The sequence below is a fragment of the Arachis hypogaea genome, chromosome 4, assembly GCF_003086295.3.
Source record: "Arachis hypogaea cultivar Tifrunner chromosome 4, arahy.Tifrunner.gnm2.J5K5, whole genome shotgun sequence".
Classification (NCBI taxonomy): domain Eukaryota; kingdom Viridiplantae; phylum Streptophyta; class Magnoliopsida; order Fabales; family Fabaceae; genus Arachis; species Arachis hypogaea.
Window position 1 is genome coordinate 74,209,913 of NC_092039.1, and position 21,872 is coordinate 74,231,784.

Below are 21,872 nucleotides of genomic sequence, written 5' to 3' on the forward strand. Positions count from 1 at the left end.
ACCTCTTTCTTAGCTAACCATGGAATTACTCATCATCGTTATTCCTATCCTAGACAAAATAATAGAGCCAAATGCAAACATCACCACATCATAGACATTGTCTTGGCAATGCCTGTTTCGACCTCTCTACCCCCTTAAACATTGGGGCGTTGCCTTCTTGTCAGACTTATATATTATTAATCGGCTGCCATCCCCTAATACATCCAATAAATCTCCCTTTGAGCTCCTTCATCATTGTGTTCCTGATTATTCATTTTTTAGAATTTTTGGATGCACTTGCTATCCTTATTTGAAGCCTTATACACATAAACAAATTGGAATATAAGTCTCAACCTTTTTTGTCTTTTTAGGCTATGCCCCAATCATAAGGTATTGGAAAAATCTTTATTACTAGGCATGTTCTCTTTGATGAGAATAAGTTTCCATATTCTTCTATGTTTGGTGAGATTGCTACCAGGAAAAAAAGTTTCAGAATAAATTTGAAAAAAAAGTGGGTGTTGAACACAAGCTATTGAATTATTAGTGTAGGATTTTATCAAGGAGAGATTTTTGGTGGCCAAAGGTTATAGTGGCAAAAAATGACTAAGATTTAACTAACTTATAAACACGTAATATATAGAGAGTATCATGTAGGTTATTAGTGGGTTTAATCACGTTATATGCTTGAGATTACATAAAGTAGAAAATAAGTTGACTAAAATTATGTCTATATTACATGAGCCTTTTATGTGAAGAAAAAAAATCTATTAATATTTTTTGAGTGGATAACACTAAAAACGAAAAACTTATTATAATGTTGGGTCAATAAAAACTTCTTAATTATAAATCTATTATCTATTATTTATTATATATTATTAATTTTATAACTAAAATGTGTTACATGTCATTCTCTCGTTACAATTGAAATTCAATTTTTTCCTCCAAAATTAGAATATTATCTCTTCCTCTCTTTTTCACTCTATTTCTCTTATTTTTTCATCTATTTTATTTCTCTTATATATCATTATCAATGACTAATTACAAATTTGACAATCAAAATGTATAATATCACATTCTCTAATTTTAATTTTAATTATATTTTTTTATCTTTTTTAGTTTTAAATTTTTACCATTTATTTTTATAATTTCTATTTTCACATCTCTTTCTTTAAATATTTATTATATATAATTTGAAGAGAATACTAATATTGTGATTAAAAACTAATTAATTAGAATAAAGATTCAATTATTTAAAAAAATTAATTTTAAGTTAATTTTATAACTACCAATATAACTATTAATTAATTTTTATATCTCTTCCTTTAAAAATTAATTTTTTTAAATAATTGAATCTTTAGAGATGAGAGAATCCTCTAATTTTAGAAAAAAAGATTGAATTTTAATTACAATAAAAGAGTAATATATAACATATTTTTGTTGTAAATTAGTAATATATAATAGATAATAGATAATAGATTAATAATTAAAGAGCTTTATATTATAATGGATTTTCAGTTTTTAGTATTATCCACTTAAAAAACACTAATATGTTAAGATATGCATGATGATGTAGATGCCCATTTAATGGGTGGTTCACTCTTTCCACAGATGATGATTTACTTTCTCAATACTGAATGAAATTAATTAACACTACTCTTGTACGCCTATAAATAGGCATGAACTGATGCAAATACATACACAATAATAATAATAATTACTCTCTCTTATATAATATTCTCTTCTTTCTCTCTTACAATAAGTTGCTATATATATATATATATATATATAAATTAGTTTTATTGAATTAATTATATTGACTAATATTAATATTAGAATCCTTTATTTACATATCTTTATTTTATATTTAGTACACATTTTATTTATTTTACAATACGTTATCAGCACAAAACTGTAACGAAATTTTAGGAAGACTCCAAATAACAAATTTTTATTATGGTGAAACTCTCTCATTTTGAATTTAATATTTTTTATATCTGGAAACAATTATTTATCATGGATACTAGAAGCTGAAATTCATCTTGATTCAATGGATCTTGGAGATACCAGTAAGGTTGAAAATAATACATCCCAGAAGGATAAAGCCAAAGCCATGATTTTTCTTCGTCGCAATCTTGACGAAGGATTGAAAAATAAATATCTCACATTAAAAGATCCTACAGATCTTTGGAAAGACCTTGAAGAAAGGTACAATCATAAAAAAAGGTGATACTTCCTCAAGCCCGATATGAATGGATGTACTTGCGTCTGCAGGATTTTAAATCCATAAATGAATATAATTCTGCAATATTTCGAATCACCTCACGAATGAAATTATGTGGGGAAAAGATAACTGATCATGATATGTTGGAGAAAACTTTCTCAACCTTTCATGCCTCGAATGTGCTCCTGCAGCAGCAGTATCGAGAAAAAGGATTTAAAAAATATTCTGAGTTAATTTCTTGCCTTCTTGTTGCTGAACGCAACAATGAGTTGCTCTTAAAAAATCATGAAGCGCGCCCAGCTGGCGCCGTTCCATTTCCTGAAGCAAATGCGGCAAATCATTAACCCAGAAGAGGTAAATGGCAAGATTTTGATAACAAGAAAAATTATGGAAGGAAAAGAAATTATGTTCACAAGAAAAGATCTCACCAGAAGTGGGATAAAGAAAGAAACAATGGGCAAAGTATATCAATTGAGGATAAATGCTTCCGTTGTGGTGGAAAGAGCCATTGGTCACGTACCTGTCATACCCCAAGGCACCTAGTTGATCTTTATCAAGCATCCTTGAAAAAGAATGACAAAGGAAAGAAAACAAATTTTGTTTCAAATGTGAAAATTCCACCACTCATTATGACGTATCTAATTTCTTTGAGGATCTTAAAGGAAATATTGGTTATTTGATCAATGATGGAATAGTTTGATATGTGTATGTGTTTGTTAAGTATTCATATGAATAATTTTATTGTGCATGTACTTCTACTCATTTATTATTATTATCATTTGTTTTTGAAGAAAAATGGCAAGGACATATTCTGAAAATATTTGCCTTGCGGATAGTGTAAGTTCGCACACTATTCTTAAAAGTGATATATATTTTACCTATCTTGTGCCAAAAGATGAATATATTAATACTATTATTAGCTCTGGCAATATGATAGAAGGCTCTGAGCTATAATTTTGTTTTCTGGATGAACAAAATTTATAATAAATAACGCACCATTGTCTACCAAGTCTCTAAGGAACTTGTTGAGTTTCAAAGATATTCGCCGAAATGGATATCATATTAAAACAATAAATGAGAAAAATCATGAGTATTTATGTATCACAACTCATTATTTAAATAAAAAGGTTATATTAGAAAAGTTACCCTCACTTCATTTAGGTTGTATTATACCAAGATTAGTGCAATTGAATCACATGCCACTGTAAACCAGAAGTTTACTAGCTCAAATGAATTCATAACTTGGCACGACCGATTGGTCATCCGGAAACAACCATGATGAGGAGAATTATTGAAAACTTTCATGGACATTCACTAAAGAACCAGAAGATTCTTAAATCTAGTGAATTTTGTTGTATTGCATGTTCTCAAGGGAAGTTAATTTTAAGGCCATCACCAGTAAAGATTGGATTTGAGTCTTCTGAATTCCTAGAAAGGATTCAAGGTGATATATGTAGACCTATTCATCCACCATGTGGATCTTTTTGATATTTTATGGTCCTGATAGACGCATCTTCGAGATGGTCACATGTGTGCTTATTATCTTCTCGCAACCTGGTGTTTGCGAGATTACTGGCTCAAATTATTCGATTAAAAGCACAATTTCCAGAAAATCCAATCAAAGCAATTTGTCTTGATAATGCTGGTGAATTTACTTCCCAAGATTTTGATGCTTATTGTATGACTAATGGAATAAGTGTTAAACATCCAGTAGCTTATGTTCACACACAAAATGGGTTAGCAGAATCACTTATTAAGCGCCTCCAATTAATTGCTAGACCCTTACTTATTAGAACAAATCTCCCAACCTCGGTTTAGGGGCATGCTATTTTACATGCCACATCACTTATTCGTTTGAGGCCAACGAGTTACCATCAGTTCTCTCCTATGCAATTAGCTTTTGGCCAGCAGCCAAATATTACCCATTTAAGAATATTTGGGTGTGCGATATATGTTTCCATTGCACTACCTAATCGCACCAAAATGGGACCCCAAAGAAAATTGGAGATATATGTTGGATATGATTCTCCCTCTATAGTGAGGTATCTTGAGATACAAATGGGAGATATATTTAAAGCCCGGTTTGCGGATTGTCATTTTGATGAATCAAAATTTTCAACATTAGGGGGAGAGAATAAGCTTCCTGAAAAGAAACTTAATTAGAATGCATCATCGTTGATGCATTTAGATCCTCGATCAGGGCAATGTGAACTAAAAGTTCAAAAAGATTATACATTTGCAAAGAATAGCAAATGAATTCCCTGATGCATTTTCCGATACAAAGAGGATAACCAAATCTTATATACCAGTAAAAAATGTCCCAATTTGAATTGATGTCCCAGTAGGACAAGTAGCCACTGAAGCAAATTCACACCAAAAGCGTGGCAGGATGGAAAATGCCCCAATTCGAATTGATGTCCCAGTAGGACAAATGGCCACTGAAGCAAATACACACCAGAAGCGTGGCAGGCCTGTTGGTTCCAAAGATAAAAATCCTCGAAAGAGAAAAGAGATAAATACTATTCCTGTTGAAAAAGACATAGTAAAGACACCTACATTTGTCTAAAATTCTGATATAATTTTAATGCCAGAAGACGTTCAAGTACCTGAAAATTGTGAAAATAATGAGATCTCGATAAATTATGTCTTTATAGGAGAGAAATGGGCCTAAAATAAGACAATTGTCAATGAAATATTTGTATATAATGTGGCATTAAATATCATGTATGAAAGTAAGGATCTTGAGCCAAGATCAGTCGAAGAATGTCGACAAAGAAATGATTGGCCAAAATAGAAAGAAGCCATGAAAGCTGAATTAGACTCACTTCCAAAATGTGAAGTCTTCGGACCTGTAGTCCATACACCAGAAGATGTAAAACCTATTGGATACAGGTGGGTATTTGTGAGAAAACGAAATGAGAAAAATAAAGTTGTGCGCAATAAAGCCCGACTTGTGGCACAAGGTTTTTCACAAAGGCCCGGTATAGATTATGAAGAAACGTATTTTCCTGTAGTGGATGCGACAACATTGCGTTATTTGGTCAGTTTATCTGCATATTATAAACTGCATATGCATTTAATGGATGTGGTAACATCCTACTTATACGGCTCATTAGATCGTGATATCTATATGACAGTCCCTGAAGGATTAAAGATATCTAAACCATCCAATGAATATTCATAGGTGTTATACTCAGTCAAATTGAAAAGATCTTTATACGGTCTAAAGCAATCTGGACGAATGTGGTGTAATCGTCTTACTGAGTATTTGGCCAAAAACAAATTTAAGAATGATGATATTTGCCCATGTATTTTCATAAAGAAATCTGCATCTGGATTCATTATAATTGTTGTGTAAGTTGATGATTTAAATATCATTGGGACTCCTAAAGAGATTCCAACAATTATAAAAACTCTAAAAAAAGAGTTTGAGATGAAAGATCTTGGAAGAACTAAATTTTGTCTCGGCCTATAGATCGAGCATATAAAAAATGGGATCTTTATGCTTCAAACAACATACACGGAAAAGATCTTGAAAAGATTTTATATGAATAAGTCACATCCCTTGAGTACCCCAATGATCGTAAGATCTTTGGATGTGGAAAATGATCAATTCCGTCATAAAGAAGAAAATGAAGATATCCTTGGTCCTGAAGTACCATATCTTAGTGCCATTGGAGCGCTAATGTATCTTGCTAATAATACGCGATCTGACATATCATTCGCGGTGAATTTACTAGCAAGGTATAGTTCCTCTCCAATCAGAAGACATTGGAGTGGAATCAAGCAAATCTTTCGATATCTTCATGGAACGGTTGATATGGAATTGTTTTATCCATATGGATCCAAGTCACAACTAGTTGGCTATGCAGATGCTGGATACTTGTCTGATCCACACAAAGGGAGATCTCAAATAGGATACCTGTTCACATATGGTGGTACAGCTATATCATGGAGGTCCACGAAACAGACGATTGTTGTAATATCCTCTAATCATGCTGAAATACTAGCGATACATGAAGCTAGTCGCGAGTGTTTTTGGCTGAGGAGTGTGATCCAATATATTCTGTCATCATGTGGACTGATTGATCAGAAGATAGCTCCAACTGTCCTGTTTGAAGATAATACAGCATGCATTGCTCAACTTAAGGGTGGATACATCAAAGGTGATAGAACAAAGCATATTTCTCCCAAATTCTTCTTCACTCATGATCTTCAAAATCAAGGGACAATTGATATCCAACAGATCCGTTCAAGTGACAATCTGGCAGATTTATTCACAAAGTTACTTCCAAAATTCTCCTTTAAAAGATTGGTACATGAGATTGGAATGCGCCGATTTCGAGACATTAAATGATGTCGGCAAGAGGGGGAGACTATACTCTTTTTTCCTTTGTCGGGTTTTTTTCCCATTGGGTTTTTCTTAACAAGGTTTTTAATGAGGCAGTCCCCATCACAAAGGATATTATACTCTTTCCTTCACTAAAGTTTTTTCCATTGGGTTTTCTTTAGAAAGGTTTTAATGAGGCATATTCCTAAATGGTCGTCCAAGGGGGAGTGTTAAGATATGCATGATGATGTGGATGCTCATTTAATGGGCGGTTCACTCTTTCCACAGATGAAGATTTACTTTCTCAATACTGAATGAAATTAATTAACACTACTCTTGTACGCCTATAAATAGACATGAACTGATGCAAATACATACAGAGCAATAACAATAATTACTCTTTCTCATATACTATTCTCTTCTTTCTCTCTTACAATAAATTGCTATATATATTAATAGATATATATAAATTAGTTTTATTGAATTAATTATATTGACTAATATTAATATTAGAATCTTCTATTTACATATCTTTATTTTATATTTAGTACACCTTTTATTTATTTTACAACATAATAGAGCTTTTTTATCCTTTTATAGGCCCACATAATATACACATAATTTTAATCGGCTCATTTTCTACTTTATCCTCCCATAATTCCTAACAATGTAACATGATCAAACCCACTAAGAACCAGCATGCTACTCTCCACATGTCATCTATTTATAGGTGAGTCAAATTTTAACCACTTTTAATCACTATGGACTTTGTCCATACAGACCTTTTTTTATCAAGTGAGCTAACCATACTCTTTGATATATATCTACTAATTCTTTATAAAACGTTTGGGATTCTGGTGCAGAAATTACAACCACAAACTAATCGGTAAGTACATCGGATCGTACTAAGTAGTATCTCAAGTGAATGAGGATCGATCTCATGAGAATTGATGGACTAAGCAATAATGGTTGATTAATTTACTTAGTTAGACAAGCAAAAAATGATGTATGAGAGTTCAAAAGTATTAAACAGTAAATCAGAAAATCAGAATAGCAAGTAGTAAACAAGTTGAATAATATATGGAGAAACAGTTAAGATTTCAGAGATATCTATCTTTCGGATTAACTTTTTTTACTAACTATTTTAATCATGTAAGATTTAATTCATGACAAACTGTATGTGACTAAACCCTAATTTCTTAGACCTTTTTAGTCTCCTCTAAAATTCATTAACCGCCAATTCTTTGGTCACTTAATTCCAATTAAAGGGTGAAGTTCAATTCTAATTTATAGGCCACATAAATCCTAATTATCCAAATATAAGAGGATTATATGTCACGTATTCCGTTAAATCCAAATAATTAGAAATTTAGGAGAATATGTTTTCAAGTTGTTGTTTAAGTAAAGAGCTTTTTTAAGTTATACAAGAACTCAATTACAACAAAGGTCATACTTTCTTTCCACCCAAATTCATAAGATAAAGAAAGAAAATAATTCTTGAATTATAAATCAGTACATGAATTAAAATAGAAAAATAATAGTATCAATCCATACAATAGACAGAGCTCCTAACTTTAACAGTGAATGTTTAGTTGCTCATGGTTTAGAGAGAAAATAAAGATTCTGGTAAACTGTAAATTACGGAATGAGGTTCAAGAGAAGAGATCCGAAGGACTGATTCTTTTTCCTTTTTGTATCTAATCCTAATTAATATAAATTATAATTTCTAAAACTAAATAATATCTTTTCCTATTTTAAAATGAAATAAAAATTCAATCAAAATTAATTAAGCTTCATGTGCAGCCTTATATGAGTGTCTGGAGACCACTTGGGTTATTAGGATTCACGCTGAACTTGGAAATTCTCAAGTTCAGCGTAGATGAGGCAGTGTCTCCTTTAATTTGGTGCGTCCCTTGAGTCCATGCTGAACTTGGAAAATATCAAGTTCAGCGTGGATGATACAGTGTGTTACTTGTGCTTTCTTTTGAATCCACGCTGAACTTGGGAAATCCCAAGTTCAACGTGGAGAGAGGGGGTGATTTCCCTTAGAGTTTTCAAGTCCACGCTGAACTTGGCTGCCAAGTTCAGCGTGGAGGAGGCAGAGATTTCTGGAGAAGAAATATGCACTATTATACATCGTTGGAAAGCCCTGAAAGTTAGCTTTCCAATGCCGCTCAAATCACGTCATTTGGACTTTTGTATCCCAATTTATTCCTGTTTGAATACAAGGAGATCGGGGTTGACATCATCATTCGCTTTCTTCCTTTTCTGTTACAAAACTCCGTCAAATCCATCCGAATGCTACCTGAAATAAATAAAATTGCACACAACTCAAAGTAGCATCCATAATGACTAAAAGATATTTAAATCTTGATTAAACTCAATAATTTGAATGCAAATTCAATAAAAAAAAGATAAAAAAGATGCTCACGCATCACATTCTAGACATAGAAGCTGTGAAATTGCCCTCAAGTTATTACCACCTTTCACAAAGCAAATACATTTCAAATTTATTACATAAAGCTAACATGCAAGGCTGTAAACCAGTACTACACAAATGGTAACTACACTCTAACAGCCTTTGGTGGTGAGACTTTCGAAAATCCATCTTTTATAGATTTATAGTTGGGTCCTAGCAATATGCTACATTTACCCAACCTGATGTAGCTTTCTCAATGAAAAAAGTAAGTTAATGAAAAAAGTAGCTGGAACTATGACTTATGGACTTATCTTTCATCCTAGTACTAATTTGAGACTCTGTTTTCTTTGATTTAGGTTGAGGTTTGGACATTGATGATAGACACGACACCTGTGGTTATGGTGTCTTTTGGTGACAACCTACTCTCGTGATCAAGTAGAAAGCAAGCTGTGAGCAGAAGCAATGCTAAAGCCGAATATAGAGGCCCCACACCTATAGATTCCAAACTCATTTGGTTGGAAAATCTCCTCTCTAAATTGCATGTTCCAGCGACCAACCCTTCTACAATGCATTGTGATAATATTAGTGCAGTATTTTTGGTCGCAAATCCGATGGTATACAGCAAGACAAAGCACTTCGAGCTCAACCTTCACCTAGTAATGGATCGGGTTAATCTCAAACTACATATAGTTCATATTTCGATTTGAAGGCTAGAACCACGTAGCTGATTTGTTCACCAAGTCTTTGTCATTGTCTTTATTTGATCAGTTTTGTCTCAAATTCAAGGTCACTCCTAGATTGACCATCAGTTTGAACATTTAACTGCATTTGATTTTAAATGACTATAGAACAAAGACGTTGCTTTGAATCTTTTTTCTATTCTATTACAAAACATCTTAAGTTTCAAAAATAACTTTTGAATACCACAATAAATTAGCCTAAAAATAATTAGTGATTAGACGAAACATCCTTCAGAATAAATGTCAACGATAACTACTTTAATTAGATAATACTTTTGATTGAAATTCGTAGAAGAGTGTATGAAAAGAGAGTTAAATCATATATATATATATATATATATATATATATATATATATATATATATATATATATATTGAAATTTATGAAATAAGAATGCTTATCAATTTTTTAGATTTGTATGCGACAAAATATTGTTAGCATCTAATTTAAGTAATTCCTAACTTTTAGATTAAATCAAGTTATAAGGTTACTATTGGTAAGATCGAAATTTCTAGTATTTTGAATTCTAAGAATCAATCTAAAACTCCAAATAAAATCAAGTTATGATATGTTGATAGTAGAATTGTAACAACTGAAATATTACATAGAAATAAATAAAAATAAATTTGACTATAAATTATAAAAGAATAAAAATATACATGTAAAAAATAAAGGAATGAAAGCAAGAAAAAAAAAAGATATATTGATGATAGAAAATTCGAATATATAAAAATCTTATGACTACTTGATTATCTCATAAAAAAAGTGTAATAAAACATCTAAATAAACCAAGAACACCGAGTAAAAAAAATGAAAAGGCTGATTAAAAAAAATATAAATATATAAAAAATTAATCAAATCTGTGTATAAGTATATATAAATATATAATATTTAATTTATTTATAATATATATTTTATATTTTAAAATGTATTTTATATAAATAATTAATTTGATAATTAATTTTTAGTATATATATAATATAATTTATATATTAAAATTAATTACTATATATTTATATAAATATATATGTTATTTAATATTATTTTTAATATATATTTTATATTAATAATTTATTTTGATATTCAAATAACACTTTTGTTAATACAAATATACATAACTTGGGAATTGTATACCCATCCATCAATCAAGAAGGAAGGCAACGACGATCAACTGTAAATTCCTAATATGCTTTTGACAAGAACGATGCCCAAATAAGAACCATTTATTTTCTTAGGATACTATATTAGTATACTATATCTAAAATAAAATAGATAAAAGAGTAAATACTCTTCTACAAAATCTTTTTTGTTTTTGGAAATTAAATCAATTCAATACCACCCGAAACATAAAGAAAAATAAGAAATTGTTAGAATCTTATGCTCTAAAATAAGAGAACAAGTTCAACCCATATAAGAAAACCGAATTTAAAAAGATAAAATAAAGAAAAATAAAATACACCAAAACAAGCTTCTTCCGATAATTCTTTAATATCATTTCATTAACCAGCAGAGATGGACGATTCAGGATTAGCTGAAGTTTATACAGAAAGCAAAGAAAGCAACAAAGAAACAAAGCACCCATGGCTAGATACACCCAAGCTAAAGTTCAAGGATGCAGCAAGACACAGGCCACTTTATTCTAAGCACTCCAAAACGGGGAGTGTTTTTTCTTTAAACACTCCACCAGAAGAGTGTACACAAAACCAGTAACACATACACATAATAACACTACTAGATATCATTATTATGATTATTATTATTTAACTAAAAGGATCTCTGCTTCTGCTGTGCGTGTGAGCGTGTGGGCTCTTCACTTGCAGGTGCATGGGTTGCAGCTGCAGTTTGGCCCACACTTACAGGCATCGTTCTCAGCTGGAACACCCATTTCAGCACCCTCGAATTGGGCCTTGGCAGGTGCTACTCCCATCACCAATGACTCTGTTGTGCTGCTGCTCTCGGTGTAGCTCAAATCTGGGTACATCTTGCAGCTGCACATGCAAACATCATGTGAATAAAAATAAAATTACTTCTGCTGTTCTTGTCACAGTTACATGGCATGCAATTCGCTCCGGTACACGAACGATACACAGTACGACCATATGTAAAAGTGGAAAATATAAATACGACTTTCCGCTACGCTGATGAATTGGTAGTATGCACGAATTATTCGCGGTACGCTACTTAATGGGTGAATTCCTGTAAGCTGAGATTTTAGAAATAAAGCCAGGGAAGAAGATGCTTTGTAGTGTGTGAAATAGACCCCAATTTACTCATCAAATAATTTACTTCATTTTTAAACATGAAATTGAAGCTCACAAATCCCTCTGGGCGGGCTTCAGGGATTTTTAAAGCAGGACAGAGCTGAAAGCAATCAGGATCTGACGAAATAACAACAAAACATCGGTTTCTCATATCATTCAGCCAAAGAGAGAGCGAGAGCGCAAATTAAGAAAGGAAGGGGACAAACACAAATATCTATGACAACCAAACGTTGATGCAGCCAACAAAATTCACCCTTCACACCAAACATCATGCTTTTACAAAGAGAGACATAAATAAAACAGCATTTCCGTCAAAATCAAACAAACGTTCAGGTGTTCCTGTTCAGAAACTCAGAGCCAAAACCAAAGTGTCAACCAATTTTACAAACAATTCAGCCAAAAAACGAAAAAGTACCCAAAAATATCAGCCGAAACACCCTAGAACAAAAATTCCAGGAGAATTCCCATTTTTATAGAAAAGAAAAGAAGAAGAAAAAAAATTAATGCTACGAATATCTTACCCTCCACAGCCGTTGCCGCACTTGCAGCCGCTTCCGCACCCACAGTTTCCTCCACAGCAAGACGACATTTTCAGTTTAAGAATCGGAAACACCAGCGAAAGTTGCAACAAAACAAATAACTAGAACGATGATCAAATCTCGCTAGAATGGGTTTGAAGGCGAAGCCTCGACTGGAATTTATAGAGCGATTGAGGGGCGAGACTTGAGGGTGTGAGATATTTACCGTACACGTGTCACGATATCACTGCTTCTAAATCCAGTTGCGGACTTACTTCCACGTCGACTTCGTTGATATGGCTCATTGACTCCTCTATCTTGCGAGAATCAGTGTGGGGTTTTCTGGTGTGTTCTTGAGTGTAAGTTACGACTTTGAGCTGTTTGCCGTTGAATGAGATATTAACTGCTGATTGAGATATCTATGTCTAAGATTTGATGAGAATAATGGCTCTGATTAAATAATTTTTAATTTTTTAATTTTTTTATCCCACTTATAAAATATGAGTAATTAGTGGGATTAATTTTCGAAAAATCACTCACCTTCTAAATTTGTTTTAAAATATTTTTTTAATCAAATTTATAAGACTTTAACTTAGTTATTTTAATTCTTTTAAAATTGATTGCTAACAACATCAAAATAAACGTTAAGTGATATTATAACATATATTTAGTAGTCATAATTAGCAGTTAGCACGATAAATTTATGAAATAAGATAAAATTATTTCTAAATTAAAGAATTTTAATGTTTTAAGTTTTTCTCTTAATTAAATTTTGATTTGATTTAATAATAAATTATTTAACATGCCACATAAATAAATTTTAACGTCAACAATAAAAAAAATAAAAGAATTAATACAATTAATTTAAATTTTTTAAAAGATGAATTTAACTAAAAGAATCTTTTAACAACTAATTTAAAAACCAATAATCTTTAAAAGACGAAGGTAATTATTTATTCTATAAAATATATAACAAAATATCACACTTTATCTCTTCGATAAAAAAAAATTGAGAATCTAAACTTTTTTCACTTAATGATGATTCGTACCTATTATAATCGGATTGACCAATAAACATTTTGTTTATTTCATTGTAGCAGTTAGGTGGAACGACAGAGTTCGAAGAAAACTTTGGTGAAAAAAATTTTAACATAAAAATTATATAATAATATTATATTAAAATAAAATACATAAATATAATTATTTTTAAGTTTGTTATTAATATGATAATAAATAAATAATTATATATAAAAAAATTATAAAATATTTTAAATGATATTTTTAAAATTTTAAGTGACTTAAAATTTTTACTACAAATGTACTAATTCGATTCAATATATACGTTAATTAAATATTTAATATATATGACTGTCTAAATACAAAAATAGAATGAATATTAACGCATTTTAGAACAAGTAATAAATGTGTCAATTTTTTTTTAATTTTTGTCTCCATTTAAAATTTAAAATCATAAAATTTAAAATTTAAATTTTAAATTTTAAATACTAATCTATAAATCTTAAATTATATATTCTAATTTCTATACCCTAAATATTAGATTTTATATTCCAAACTTCAATACTAAAAAGAAAACAAACTAACCTCTTCAATGATGTCTTCAACAACATGGGCAACACTGATATTCATCTACCATGGTCCCACTTGAATATATACACTCCAAAAAATTCAAATTCTCTTTCAGCCACCTCTTCCTTCTCTCAAGAATTCTCTCTCTCTAACCAAATGCCCTTTTCACACCAAATGAAGAATTCGCGGTTAGTTTTTGCGGTCTTATAGCCAACATTCACATAAACCGCGATAGCCTCTAGCAATTTTTACCTACCTCCTATTTGTACCTAAATCGCTACAGCCAACAGCATTTTATGTATGTTGCACATCCTTCAAAAACCGTTACAACCTATAATAATTTTGTTGATGCCTCTAGCGGTTTACATAGTTATAGAAATATTACAAACAAATATGCAATTTTAAAAAGTTATAATTTGATAAATTTATTTTTCAATCATTTTATTCAAGTTACTTGTCTTAAAAAATGATCAATTTCTTAATTTTTTTTATCATTATAATTGTAAAAAATTATAATATATAAATTGTAAAATATGTAAAAAAAAGTTATAGTTAAAATAATAAATATTAAAATTTATAATACTTATTAAATATTTGCATGTCCTTTTCATGCAAAAACAAAAAAAAAAAATCAAGGAACCAACAAAATATAATATAATACTAAGATGTTATGTTTGAAATTTAAAAAAAAAGGTATTGAGTTTATGGAGAAACTGAATGATACTAAGATGTTATGTTTGAAATATTTAAAAGAAAAATATTGAGTGTATGGAGAAATTGAGGACAGAACTTGTTATACCCTGACCAAAAAACATAAAGTTAGGCCTAATAAGAATAAAAGTCCACCCAAAAAGGTGGCCTCATCTACCTACTGGACCTCTATGAGGTCGGGCATGACAACAGTAGCTCAGCCCTAATTATCTGAAAGATTAACTAACTTCTAAGATATCTTTCACCTTTCTAGATGGAAGTTATCATCAACTTTATTAGAGAAGGGAAACAGTTATCCACCAATAAATGTGGAACTACTCTAAAAGATGATTCAACGTTCTACTATAAATATACTGATATTCTCAAGTATATTCAGAACTCAATCTACTAAAAATCTACCAAAAACCTTTGCTCAATTAGGCATCTGAGTCTCTTGTAGGTATCAGCCCCCACCTCCTCATGAGGAACTCGGACGGCGACAATTCGGCATTTATACTAGTCGGACACGGCCCTTAGAAGGAGTTTGGACCTCACGTTCCGGTCCAAATACAATACAGTTTTAAGTTACCACTAGAACATTGGCGTTGTTGCTGGAAACCTAGAAGTCTATACCTACGCATAGCGAACAATCAATTTGAGAACGGTCATACAACATTCGAATCGGAACCAGAGCCTCGCAATGATGATCGAGCACTTGCATTACCTCTACCACGGGAAAGAACAAACACCACCCACGGGGAAGGTACATCAAGGATCCCGCTACCACGGTGGATTTACTCAGAGATCTATCCACCTAAAGATGAAGAACCCCTCATCCCACAAAGATATTGGGACTTAAACTCGGACATGTGGTCGGTTAGAACAACTCGAACAAGAGGGCGAACGACAACAAGAAGCAAAAAAAGAATTATGAAAAGAGGTATGACGATGAAGAGAGTTAGAGAAAAAGCTCTCGAGACTAGAGGCCAACCTTAGAAGTCAGACCAATCAGGCTAATTGGGAGAAAATTCCTCTTGAAGGATAAGATTCGTTTGTTGAGGAAATCATGCGAACTAGAGTCCCTAAAAACTTTAAAAGCCCCCGACATAGATCTTTACAACGGAACTACCGACTCCAGACACAACCTTAGCAACTTCAAAAGTTGAATGTACTTGGCTGATGCGTCCGATGTAACTCGCTATAAGGCCTTCCCGACAACACTGACCAAGGCAGTGATGAAATGGTTTGATAACTTACCGCCTAAGTCAGTGACTTGCTTTAATGACATGGCAAGGAAGTTTCTTACCCAATTTTCAATTCAGAAGAATAAAGTCAAATATGTTCAAAGTCTACTTGGGGTTAAACAAGAGGTCGGAGAAATACTCCAAGAATATATAGAAATATTCAATAAAGTCTGCTTGAAAATACAACACTTACCTCCTGAAGCAATGATAATGAGGTTGGTTAATGGCTTTTAGAGAAGGGCCGTTCTCCCAATTTATATCCAAACAGCACCCGACTTTTCTGTATGAAGTGCAAGAGCAGACAGAGAAGTATATCAACATGAAAGAGAACTTTCGGCCTAAAAAATCAGTCCCAAAGTCAAACCCTCCCTACCAAACTCGGGATAAGAAAAAAGGAGACAAAGAAAAAGAAGGAGTACAACTCGGAGAAATCTCGAAGATACCACAACTACACGCCCTCTGAGTTTTTCTTGTTGATGTCTATAGAGAGACCTGCCATACTGAAAAACTTTCACCTCCTTGCCCTATCAAGCACAAGAAAGTCGGAAGTCGGACAGAATATTGTGAGTATCACAAATTATATTGACATTCTACCAATTATTGCTATGATCTGAAAAATGTGATAGAGAAACTGGCCAAAGAAGATCGATTAAAGATGTACCTTGCGAAAGGACAAACGATCCAGAAAGAAGGAAAAAAGGTGATGAAGACGGAGGTCGATGAGATTAGCCACCGCAAATCCCTGATAAGCACATACACATGATAAATAGAGGATTTGCAGGAAGGTGAGTAACTAAGTCTTCGCATAAAAGGCATCTCAAGGAAGTCTACTAAGTTGGTGGAGACCGCAACGTTCCTGATTTGCCTACAATTTCATTCACCAAAGAAGACGCTCAAGGCATGACGCCTGGTCACGATAATACCGTTGTGATCACAATGATACTCGCCAATGCAAACCTCCATAAAACCCAATCTACTAAAAACCTGCCTAAAACTTTTGCTAAGTTAGGCATCGAAATCTCTTGCAGGTACCACTCCCACCTCCTCACGAAGAACTCGGACGGTGGCAACTCGACTTCTATACAAGTCGGACGTGGCCCTCGAAACGAGTTTGGACCTCACGTTCCAGCCCAAATACAATCCAGTTTCAATCAATTGTACTACTTTTTCCCTTTGCAATATTTTACTAATATTTTTATAAAATATTTTAGAAGACATGGTCCTCCAACTAAAGCCCGTTGTTAAGGTGTATAAATTCTGGCCTGACCTAAAATTTTCATTATAAATTGAAATCATTTTTGTTCAATACTATTTTCGAATTGAATTTAAGTTATGTTTTAAGTCAACAACTTAACCTGTTATTTTATATAAGTAAAGCATATCTTTTTTTTATGATGAAATTAGAAATAAAATCTCGTACTTTTATACTTTAATTAGTATTTTTTATTACGTAACACTATTTTACGTTTAAAATTATTTATCATATATATATATATATAATATTTATTAAAATTAACTTTTAAGGGTCATATTTTATTAATTTATTGGATAAGATCAACAAAATTATTTATACCAATTATATGTCTTAATTTGAATTTTTTTGAGTTAGTTTAGAATTGAGTTTAGATTTAACAAAATCGAGCCTAAGTTAGCCCATGCACACCGCATATGCTAGTTGGTTTCAGGGGAATATAATCTAAAACATGATTAGTTGCTATGAATCAATCTATCGTGTAACATAATATAAATTGAGTTGAACTTTATTTAATTTTGGTGGGTTATTGTCTTATTGATCCGTTAAATTGGGTTGTTAATATTAATTTGGGGTATAATTGTGGTTGGTGATAAAGTTTTTAGACTTTTTTTTTGTTTGTTGAGTGGTTGAAATTTTGGGATTGTTTATGTTAAAAATTTTTACAAATCAATTAAGTAGAAAAAGTAACACTATATATATATAAAAAAGAAAAGTAATTACCCAAAAACTTATAAGAGGGAAAGAATAGTATTTTTAAAGGTTAATAGTCAAAATCGTTTTTTAAAGATATTTCGATATTTATTTTTGTCTCTGAAAAAATAAATTAATCAAATTCGTTCCTGAATGTATTTTTTGAATCACGTTCGTCCTTCTGTTTGTTTTTTGACGTTGTCGTTAACATAGAACATAAAGTGACAGCACAGCATAGTAAACGACATCGTTTTGCACTCTTCATCTCCTGAGCAAGCATTCTCATTCGTTCTTCTTCTCGCACCTCCTGCTGATAGAGAAGCCTCGCTGCTGTGTACAGTAGTCTCGTCGCCTCCACTATCGTTGGTCAAAGCCATCTCTGCACGCGATTCTCATTGTTCCATCGCTCTCTCAGTCGCCTTCTCCTTTTTCCACTCACGCATCGAGGAAGAAGGCTAAGCTAAGAGCTGGGTTTCATGACCCAATCAACAGAGCTCATTGGTGTTCTGGCCAAGGAAGCATCGCTCTCTTTTCCTACTTCTCTGCTCTGTCGTTACGTCAGTTCAAGTAGGCCTTCTCGGTTGTGATTTTTTTTCTATTTTTGTTGTGTTCTAACTGCAACTGAGATCATATATATAATAATTAATCTGAATAAAAAAAAAATCAAGATGGGAGTTTCAGAGGAGAACGACGTCCATAACTATGGAGTTGGTGGATATAGAGTTTCAATACTGAAGAACAGAATCAGCAAGGGATAAGATGGCTAACAAGTGGGATTTTTGTGTTAGAAATGTATCTCCTGGTGACGAACAGGAGACCTTGCCACTACGGGATTGGACTTCCGATGACGGAGAATAAAAACAAAATAATTCAACTACAGAATCATAAACACCAATTTTCACAAATAAAAACAAAATGATTCAACTATAGAATCATAAACTACTAATAACAAACTACATTAACTAAATTTAAACCACACCAACTAAATTTAAACCACACCTCACCACTTGATTCAATTCAAAATAATAATACACTTCACCATAGTTCAATTGAAAGTCTGAACTTAAAAATAAATCGAAAGCATTTTCAAAATATACTAATTTATAATCGAAATACACTGAAATAATAACGGAACAAATTCATCACACTAATAATTTAAATTCAAAACTTTTACATTACATTCAATTCAAATTATAAACCATGAACATTAATTTTCACAAAAAAAAATATTATTCACCTACAGAATCATAAACTATTAACGAACTATATTAACTAGAATCAAACCACACTTCAACCACTTGATTCAATTCAAAACAATAATCCACTTCGCTCTGATTCAATTGACAGTCTAAACTTGAATCATTCATTATCTTCGACAACGAAATACCAATTTAAATCTGATTTCACAGCTTTATTTCAAAAATTTTAATCCAAATCTTCAAATTAAACAAAAGAGCATTGAACTTGAACGAAGAGTAGAACGCAAAGAACGAAGAGAATATAGAGAAAGAAGAAAAAATGCAAAGAATGTAGAGATGGAACAGAACGTAGAGACGCAGAAAACGCTGAGAAAAGAAAAAAAAAGCAAAATCCGCATGAAAAATACAGTTATATATATTCGCGCGTTAAGTCAAAAATTTATTAGAGGTAGCGTAAAAATGAATTAGGTCAAAACTACTTGGTTGGTTAAATAACTTGAATAATATAAAGATTAATTCATTGATTGAAACTTTGTAGACCAAGATAATTAACTCTAACTAATATTTCTCATTATTGTAGGTTGACTAATTAGGACAATTTTCTTAGTTAACCTTTTTCATTAGTTAAATTTGATCATTTCTTCTTTCTAATTGCTTATAGTACTTTTAATTTACTTGTCATATTTAATTTTCTTAATTGTTATTTTGCTTTATTACTTATTTAATATTTTGGCTTACCACGAAAACACTCAATTCCATAGTCAATTATAATACGTTTTTTTAAAAAACGACCCGATAATAAGCTTTTAATTTTGCTTTGGACTTGTGACAATTTTTTTTAATTTTGGAAACTTTAATTTCGCTTCTAAAATCTAATTTGGTAAAAATTTTATTTTAAAACTGACAAATACAAATAAATAATTTTTAAAGTAACAAATACAAACACATAAGATTTGTGGTTCTTACAGCTAATCGAGCTAAAAAATAGTTGATATGCTATTTCAAATCAAATAATAAACTCGTTAGCGAAAAGAAACAACCTTATTTAGTGTTAATTCCAAAAACAAAATTTAAGTTGAGGAAATTTGTGTAACTTTACGGGATATATCTGCAACAAATGTTTATTCCCTGGCCATTGTTTTAAGTGAAAAGAGTAAAAAAGAAAGGAAACTTAATAGAACTAAAATAAGACGGGGAATTAAAGCAAGATCTAAAAGAAATGAAATCACTAACAAGTAACAACATTAGTATTCATAAGAATTTCGTAGAATGTATAAAAAGCCTTTTGTGGCAAGTTGTACGTGTGTTATGAATTTGAGAATTATTTTTAAACAGATATATAAGGTTAGAAATAAAGTAAGAACAAAAAAAAAAAGGAATATATCAACAACATGAGTAGATTTGATAGAACTTAGAACAATCGAAAAGGAACTAATAACCATGTCTGGTTAAAGGTTAAATTGAAAAGTTCATGTTACGATAGGGACTTTTTATATGTTTTATGAAAAAATTTATGATAGGGACATAATTTAGTATTTCTTGCATGTTATCATGATTTTATATACTATAAAGAATAGTGTTAAAAGAAAAAGGATATAGAATAGAAGAGAATTAATGAGATAAGAGGTAAAATAGAAAAAATTAATTAGATTAGACACAAATAGAAAGGGAATAATTTTATAGAAGAGAATTTTGAAGAGAAAATAATACAATTTTTAATTTCTTACTTCTTTGACTTCATTATCATTTTTTGTTTATAGTAAATTTTATTATTAATTAGAATTATCTAATTCTACTACCTAAAAATAAAGATTTCCACCAGAAATCAAGTGTTTATAACAAAATTCATCAATCATAACCTAAAATATTAGTTTATCTCTATGAATTGTCTTTAATTGAGTTTGGTACACAAAATAAAAGCCCAACAAGTCAAAACTCAGCTCTTGAGGAGGGAGCTCTCTCTCTCTCTCTCTCCATCCATTCTTAGGAGTATCTGCACAGAGGTCGGAGGTGATCTTGTCCTGAGAACCCATCAGCCAGCATCCTACGATGTACCTCAGCCGTCTTTTTTTCTAGCCATACTCGCCCTTGTAATCGTCGTCTCTTCCTGCCTTTTCATCATTTAAGTCTCACATTCGCGATGCCAAGGGAAGATAGTTACCGTGAGTGGTGGTAGCTTAGCCACAATTAGTAGGACATGACAAAGCAGACCTCCTTCTTTTACTATCATTGTTCTGTCTTCCATCGTCAGCAAGTGTGTCACAGATGCCTTCTGTTTATTTGCGTTGAAGATTAGATCGGTGTGCAACAAGATCCGAATCACAGCACCACCAATGTCTTCCTCTAGCACCAATTCACGAGCGAGTCCTCAACGTTTGTAATGTTGCAACTTCAGTCTCCACTTTTTCGATCGTGACAATTGTAAGAACCTGATTTTTGATAAATTGACTTTTCTAGCTATTTTGTAATTTATTTCAAAAAATCCTGAACCACGGCCCAATAACTATTAGTGAGGCAGGCACAACGGTACAAAAAAAAAATAGAAAATGGTAATTAATAGGTTAATCTTGACTTTATGAGGGTAATTAATTCCTCTAAGTCAAAATTGACTATTAGCTTACCATTGATTTATTTTTCTCATTAGAGACTTTTTGAGTCAGGAAAAACTTTTAATGACAATTTGGTGCGCACCAAAAAAAATTCTAGTAACCGAAAACCTCGAAACCAGTGATAATTTT

The 21,872-nt window shown here is 31.7% G+C and overlaps 1 protein-coding gene across 1 annotated transcript; it reads right to left on the reverse strand.

Moving 5' to 3' along the window:
- Positions 1-11,162: 11,162 nt before the first annotated feature.
- Positions 11,163-12,891, reverse strand: LOC112796842 (metallothionein-like protein 2). The gene is made up of 2 exons (XM_025839483.2): positions 12,473-12,891; positions 11,163-11,678 (listed from the first exon to the last, which is right to left on the reverse strand). Exons 1-2 carry the CDS (start codon positions 12,538-12,540, stop codon positions 11,501-11,503), a joined length of 246 nt encoding a protein of 81 aa, XP_025695268.1. The 5' UTR covers positions 12,541-12,891; the 3' UTR covers positions 11,163-11,500.
- Between the last annotated feature and the right edge of the window lie 8,981 nt (positions 12,892-21,872).

Coding starts and splice junctions, on each gene's coding strand:
- LOC112796842 (XM_025839483.2), bottom strand. CDS start 12,540: ATGTCGTCTTGCTGTGGAGGAAACTGTGGGTGCGGAAGCGGCTGCAAG. Junction 11,679..12,472: donor TGCGGCAACGGCTGTGGAGG/GTAAGATATTCG, acceptor TTGCATGTGCAG/CTGCAAGATGTACCCAGATT.